Source organism: Lotus japonicus, chromosome 3 (assembly GCF_012489685.1).
Source record: "Lotus japonicus ecotype B-129 chromosome 3, LjGifu_v1.2".
Lineage (NCBI taxonomy): Eukaryota > Viridiplantae > Streptophyta > Magnoliopsida > Fabales > Fabaceae > Lotus > Lotus japonicus.
Window position 1 is genome coordinate 39,407,793 of NC_080043.1, and position 7,281 is coordinate 39,415,073.

Sequence of the window (7,281 nt, forward strand, 5' to 3'; positions counted from 1 at the left end):
ATTCTAGCACAGTTTGCGAGTCTTGTGTGTTTGGCAAACATGTTAGGTTGCCATTTTCTTCTTCTCATAATGTTACTGTGATGCCTTTTGACATTTTACACAGTGATTTATGGACTTCGCCCGTTTTATCATCCGCCGGTCATCGGTATTATGTATTATTCTTAGATGACTTTACAGATTTCTTGTGGACGTTTCCTTTAAGTAATAAATCTCAAGTTTTTGAAATGTTCACCTCTTTGTCCAATCAAATCCGCACCCACTTTTCACAAACTGTAAAATGTCTTCAATGTGATAATGGGCGAGAATTCGACAATAAATCTTTTCATGATTATTGTGCTGCTAATGGCCTTGTTTTTCGCTTCTCCTGCCCACATACATCATCTCAAAATGGCAAGGCGGAGCGCAAAATACGCACCATTAACAACATGATTCGCACTCTTCTTGCCCATGCGTCTGTTCCTTCGTCTTTTTGGCATCATGCCCTTCAAATGGCTACCTATCTTCTTAATATCCTTCCCCGGAAAGCTCTGTCTAATCTCTCTCCCACTCAACTTCTGTATCATCGTGACCCGTCTTACACACATCTTCGCGTTTTTGGTTGTCTTTGTTACCCTTTAGTTCCCTCTACTACCATTAACAAATTACAACCACGTTCTTCCCCGTGTGTCTTCTTAGGATATCCACTTCATCACAGAGGTTATAAATGTTTTGACTTGTCGCACAGAAAAATCATTATCTCCAGACATGTAATTTTTGATGAGACACAGTTTCCCTTTGCCACCATGACTACCCCTCCTCCCTCCACATATGACTGTTTCTCTGATCCTATCCATCCCTCTATCATTCACCGGTGGATTAATCCATCCACCTTACCCGACTCTAGCCCTACACCTGTAGTGCCTTCAACCGTAACCACACCACAACTCCCCTCGCCCTCTTCCTCCTCTTCTGACTCCCTATCATCTTCCCCTTCACCTCCTTCACCGACTCAGGCTGTACCTCCTATCCGTACCATGGCCACTCGCAGCATGCGTGGTATCTACAAACCCAAACGACTCTTCAACCTTTCTGTAACCTTTGATGATCCCACCATCTCACCTCTTCCCAAAAACCCAAACCTAGCTCTTTCAGACCCAAATTGGAAATCCGCAATGCAGTCTGAATTTGATGCTTTAATTAGAAATAATACTTGGGATTTGGTTCCTCGTCCTAGTGATGTTAATATCATTCGCTGCATGTGGATTTTTCGTCATAAGACGAAAGCTAATGGTTGTTTTGAGCGTTATAAGGCTCGCCTTGTAGGTGATGGCAGGTCACAGATTGCAGGTGTTGATTGTGACGAGACTTTCAGTCCTGTGGTGAAACCAGCGACCATTCGCACAGTTCTCACCATTGCCCTCTCCAGGTCTTGGCCCATTCACCAGTTAGATGTTCAAAATGCATTCCTCCATGGTGATCTGCATGAGACAGTTTACATGCATCAGCCCTTGGGTTTCCGTGACCCTAAGTATCCTGACTATGTGTGTCGTTTGCGGAAATCTCTTTATGGGTTGAAACAGGCGCCTCGTGCCTGGTACCAGCGTTTTGCGGACTATGTTTCAACCATTGGGTTTCAGCACAGCACCTCTGATCACTCCCTTTTCATCTACAGGCGAGGCTCTGACATGGCTTACCTCCTGCTTTATGTTGATGACATCATCCTTATCAGCTCCTCTCATGATCTTCGCAAATCTATCATGGTTCTTCTTGCCTCTGAGTTTGCTATGAAGGATCTGGGACCGTTGAGCTATTTTCTGGGCATTGCCGTCACCAGACATGCAGGTGGACTTTTTCTCAGTCAGAGTACATATGCACGTGACATCATTGCTCGAGCCGGTATGACATCGTGCAATCCTTCTGCTACTCCAGTTGACACCAAGCAGAAACTCAGTACTACTGCTGGTACTCCGTGTGATGATCCTACTTTATATCGGAGTCTTGCTAGGGCATTACAGTATCTCACCTTCACCCGTCCTGACATCTCTTATGCTGTTCAGCAGGTGTGTCTTCATATGCATGCCCCCCGCACAGAGCATATGCTTGCACTGAAGCGCATCCTGCGTTACGTTCAGGGCACCCTACAGTTTGGCTTGCATCTCTATCCTTCTCCTATCGAGAAGCTTATTTCCTACACCGATGCTGATTGGGGTGGATGTCCTGACACCCGTCGGTCTACCTCTGGTTACTGTGTGTTTCTCGGCGACAACCTCATCTCATGGTCTTCCAAGAGACAACCCACTCTTTCCCGGTCTAGTGCTGAGGCTGAGTACCGAGGCGTTGCTAATGTGGTTTCTGAATCGTGTTGGCTACGCAACCTGCTTTTGGAGCTTCACTTCCCACTTCCTCAGGCTCCTTTGGTGTATTGTGACAATGTTAGTGCTATCTACCTATCCGGCAATCCAGTCCAGCATCAGCGCACTAAACACATTGAGATGGACATTCACTTTGTTCGAGAGAAAGTCGCCCGTGGTCAAGCCCGTGTTCTTCATGTCCCATCTCGTCATCAGATTGCCGACATCTTCACCAAAGGCCTCCCTCACGTTCTTTTCGATGATTTTCGAACCAGTCTCAGCGTTGGTGAACCTCCCGCTTCGACTGCGGGGGTGTGATAGAATATGAAATATTCTTCCTGTGATTATGCCTAATTTATTGTAATTATATTTATTCCTAGGTTGACTTTACCTGTATATATACTCTTGCTATTGATCAATGAAAGGTACCAAATTATTTCCATATTCTTACATTCTTACAAGTAGTACTTTTTCTGGTAACAACACGTACTATAGAATAGTCTTTGTACAAGGATATGCACTAAAAGAAAATAGGTAGTTTCATTACGCACTTTCCGCTGAAGACATGAAAAGAAGAGAATGGGTTCGGAAGGAAGTAAAATATTTAGTTATCGATCATCTAAATAAAAAATTCCATTGTGCCTGAATCTTCTAGGTCCAACTTGATGCATATTAATCTGTACATGTATGCTGTGAATGAAAAGGGTACATTAATTTATTTTAATCTATAGGCCAAGAGCCTATTTGTACTAGAATATAATGAAGCTTTTTGGTCACTGAAAATTCTCTTTAAAATCCAGTTTGACAAGACAACAACCATAACAAAGATGAAAGGTGCAATAATGGAGTTCCCAAGCTTGTCCTTTGCTTTTTGCCCCCACTTCTCCACAACCTCACCCCCTTTATAAAAAATTAAAGCCACCATTTTCAAAAGACTACAGCTTTCAGCATTCAAAAGAATATGCATGGATCTCTCTCTCCTTTCAGCAATATAATTCAAAAAAATTCGGAACAGCATACTTTTCAGCCTCCATCAAGCACTCAATTCCCACCTTTTCCCTCCCTGCAAAGTTTCCACCTACTTAATTCTGTTCCTCCAACTTCAACTTCAGTTCCATTCACCTTTTACTTTTTTTTTTTGTAATTTCCACTTTCCACTAGGTAAAAGAAATAAAAAATCTTAGAACTTAAGTTCACATATAGCATGTTTGAATCAGTTTTCTCCTCGAAGTGGTTGTAAATCCTTTTACAATTGATTTTTCGTCAAACTCAATTGTGGGTAGAAGCTAAATTTGGGTTCCATAGCTGATTATGATGAAACAAAAAAATAATCCAAACTTGTAATTAATCAATTCTTAGACAATGAAGGTGCTCAGAAGAGCTCACCTCATAATTGATTTTGACTTCAGATTTGCGTTCCAAAATATGCCTTGAATTTACAAAGATAAAATCAAATCCACCCATTGATTGTTGAAGGGTGGTAAAGGGTTTGCACACCAACCCCAAGAAAATCCCTAGTTTGCCCCCCTCCACCCTCTTCACTCTGAACATGTCTGCGTTTGGCAGGGTGCATTTGTGAGAAGTCACACAATGCAGAGCTCTCTGCCTCACTCCCAATGCTGGTGAAACTGAGCACTGAACCTGAACCGTACACAGCATTAAATTTGTTCCCATCTTGTAGTACTTGACTGGTGTTATTACTGCATTTCAAACCTAAGCTCCCAAGGAATGATGGGTCAGTTGTTGAGGTTGCTCCAATCTGTGCAGCTTTCTGCAACAAAGCTGTGGCTGACATGTTTGCTGATGATGAAGATGTTGTTGTTTGATGTGATGATTGGTGTTGGGAGCTGTACAATGAAGGAACACTTGTCACTTGGCTTGCAGCATCTTTAACAATGTTGTTTCCTAGTGGAAGTGATGTAGTACTACCAATATTGCTAGTAGTAAACTCTTGGCTTCCAATGGGAGAAAGCTTGGTTCCAAACACCCAATTTAGATGATAATTGGAATGTGGAGGATTGTTTGAGCATTGGACAAGTGGGTTCCCACCATATATTTCATTTGATGAGGTTGTTGCAGAGCCAAGTTCATGAATCTCATGATGCAAATTATTAGCTATTGTTTCATGAGCTTGAGATGCATGGTTCATCCAAAGGGATATCCCTCTGGATGTTTGATTATTGCTTGTTTCGTCAGTGGTTGATATTATTGGCTTGAAGATAGAAGAAAAATGAGTGGACATGTTTGGACCTAGGGATGCTCCCATTACATTATTGTAACCAATGTTACCCCCTAAGGTGTTGTGTATGTCTGATGTTGCATTTACCCTAGCTGTTTCTTCTGCCAAAGCATCACAGAAGGCCCTGTGGGTGATGAAGCTATCCCTCCTGCTCAATCAAAAATATTGATAAACCATGAACATAATAATAATAGTAATAATGATAATTTGATAGGTGAGAGAGAAATAGATAGAAAATGAAGGTGGAAAAGAAGTTGATGTGTGTATATATCAAAACTCTTTTAATATTTATACACAAGCATTACACCTATACCTCATTTTCTCTTTATCTTTTTTTATTATCCCATTAAATCATATATCACATATTATTTCTTTTTCTTTTTTATTTTCTTTTCTGGGTATCTACATGTTTTGGGTTCTTCCCAACACAATTTCCATAATTAGAAGAGGCATGTAAGAAGTCCAATATTTGAGCTCAACAAAAGTCCAAGGATGAGTAACTTGGTAACATGAGGACAACATTATGACTTATACCAAGTAGCCTGTAGGGGTTATAACCCCAAACTAGTGTCAAAGAACTAAGATGAAGTTAACTAAGATAGTTCCAAACAATGAACTTTTGTCGTTTAGGGCAAAAATTACAAAAAAGATGATCAAAACCTCGTGTGCCTTGTTTCAAGTTTTTGTTTTTTTCAACCAAACTTATTTTCCTCTAGTGATTAAGTTACCACTTTTTGCATAACTTGATCCCCTATATTAGAAATAGATTTTTGAACACCTTTCTATTTTGAAGCTATAACCAATTCGGTACGGACTTTTTATGAGTAACTTCTATGATTCAGAATTGATTTTGATGAAAGAGAAGTTAATCTATACATGCTAGAACGGATAACGGTGCTGTTATCAGCAAGATAGGTTAGTTACCTTGAAAAGATAGTTCCACAATCACACTTGTATTCTCTGGTGCCACAGGTTTTTGAGTGGGCTTTCCAATCAGACTGCACAGCATAACGCTTTGAGCACTTGTCGCACTTCCACTTCTTTTCTCCATGCTTTCTGCAAAAGTGCTTTTTGATCCCAGTTAAGTCTCCAAGAGCCCTTGAAGGATCATGGTGGACACAACTCTTCTCTGGACACACATAAACTCTCTTCCTCGGTTCTTTGTTTGTCCTTTGCTTGAGCTTCCATGGAAGGTTGTGTCCGCGTCGATGGAGCTGAAGATTCTGATCCCTTTGAAAGCCCTTCCCACATGTTTCACACAAGAATCTGTTGGTGGCCATCAAAGTCTTTGGTGATAAGGCTATCACTTCAGCTTCAGGATCTGTACAGGCAAACAGAAGATTCAATTCAGTTCCCATAAAATCATTGTTTTTTCTTTCATGATAAGAAAAGCTAATTAGCTTTGAATATACCTATGATAAGAAAGTTTTTTTTAATAGAAAAAAATTAATTAGATCAATCATAGAAAATTTCCGAGAACATCTTTCTCGGATAAGATTAAGGTAAAGATAAACTCCCACCTATGATCAGAAAGTTAAAGAGAGAAAAAAAAAGATAAGGTGAGAATAATAAGCATTGAAAGAAACAAGCATGCCTGGGTTTCCTGGAAGGTTTCTCTTCCTCTTCAAAACAGGAAGATTGTTAGATGAACCAGTAGTTTGGTTCTGATGAGGGAAACCATTTGTGATTTCTGATCCTTCATCCATCTTTTTTAGAATCTGAAGCTGCTCTTACTTCTATAAGTTCTTAGTTTGACTCAATTCATGATAAGAAACTCACAATCAGTTCTGTGTGATGACAAGTTAGTGTTTGGATTACATGAAAACCCAAGAGAATGGGTAGCTATATATGCAAGCCTTGTTAATTAATACAAGGCTCCAACCCTAAACAACATGATCTGATATATGCAAGATGGGATCTCTCTGTCTCTCTTTCTCTCTCATGTGTTTTAGTTGATTTAAATTATCTACTTTTTAGGTGGAATAGAAAAATGAAGATGCTGTGGGAGGCGGTGAAAAGTTAAAGGGGAGAGAGAGAGAGATAAAGGAGGGGGCAAAGAAAGGGAGAAGAGGTGAAGCAAAGTTGTATGATGATACATATGATGAGGTTGGAAGAAAGTTAATCTCCAATTGGCATGATTATCCCATAATTTGTTGTTGCTTTTTTTTATTTCTTATTTTTATAATCCTTTGTTGTCCAATTACCTTTTTAAACTTTTGATTCAGTAAAGAGCTCCACTGTGCCTTTCAAATAGATGTATGTCAATGTACATGTGTGTGTCTTTGTGGGGATGCTTATGTGTTGTTTGTTATTTCCAATAATAATTCATCCACACTCATTTCACTCACATTGTCTAATGAGAAGAGGCTCAGATAGAAAAGAGAAGTATACGATATGATATACATGATGTAATAAGAGAAAAAGGTAAATATAAATACAGATCATAGTGATAAAAGTGAGATTGAATAGAATGTGGTAGACGGGAATTAAATTAAAACTTTTGTTCTAGAAGCAGATGTCTAGTGCTCAATCAGCTAGAAAATAGAAACAAATTGGGTGCAGTATATTTGTATTTCATGCCCACCAAACACAAGCATATGTTATATTTAATTTCATAGGCTTTCCATCCTGATAATTCTCATCATTTTCTCTTTTCTTCCTTGGCAAATTTTGGTTTCATCCATTTCAACTGAAGTATAAATAAAATTTGGT

The 7,281-nt window shown here is 39.6% G+C and overlaps 1 protein-coding gene across 1 annotated transcript; it reads right to left on the reverse strand.

The window, feature by feature from the left end:
• Positions 1–3,682: 3,682 nt before the first annotated feature.
• LOC130742560 (zinc finger protein NUTCRACKER-like) lies at positions 3,683–6,637 on the reverse strand. The gene is made up of 3 exons (XM_057594653.1): positions 6,164–6,637; positions 5,494–5,890; positions 3,683–4,717 (listed from the first exon to the last, which is right to left on the reverse strand). Exons 1-3 carry the CDS (start codon positions 6,273–6,275, stop codon positions 3,781–3,783), a joined length of 1,446 nt encoding a protein of 481 aa, XP_057450636.1. The 5' UTR covers positions 6,276–6,637; the 3' UTR covers positions 3,683–3,780.
• Between the last annotated feature and the right edge of the window lie 644 nt (positions 6,638–7,281).

What these genes read in the sequence shown, in the direction of transcription:
- LOC130742560 (XM_057594653.1), bottom strand. Translation starts at nt 6,275, where the DNA reads ATGGATGAAGGATCAGAAATCACAAATGGTTTCCCTCATCAGAACCAA. An exon ending in AAACCTTCCAGGAAACCCAG is followed by an intron (nt 5,891 to 6,163) that starts GCATGCTTGTTT and finishes TTGCCTGTACAG; the next exon opens with ATCCTGAAGCTGAAGTGATA. An exon ending in TGTGGAACTATCTTTTCAAG is followed by an intron (nt 4,718 to 5,493) that starts GTAACTAACCTA and finishes TTGATTGAGCAG; the next exon opens with GAGGGATAGCTTCATCACCC.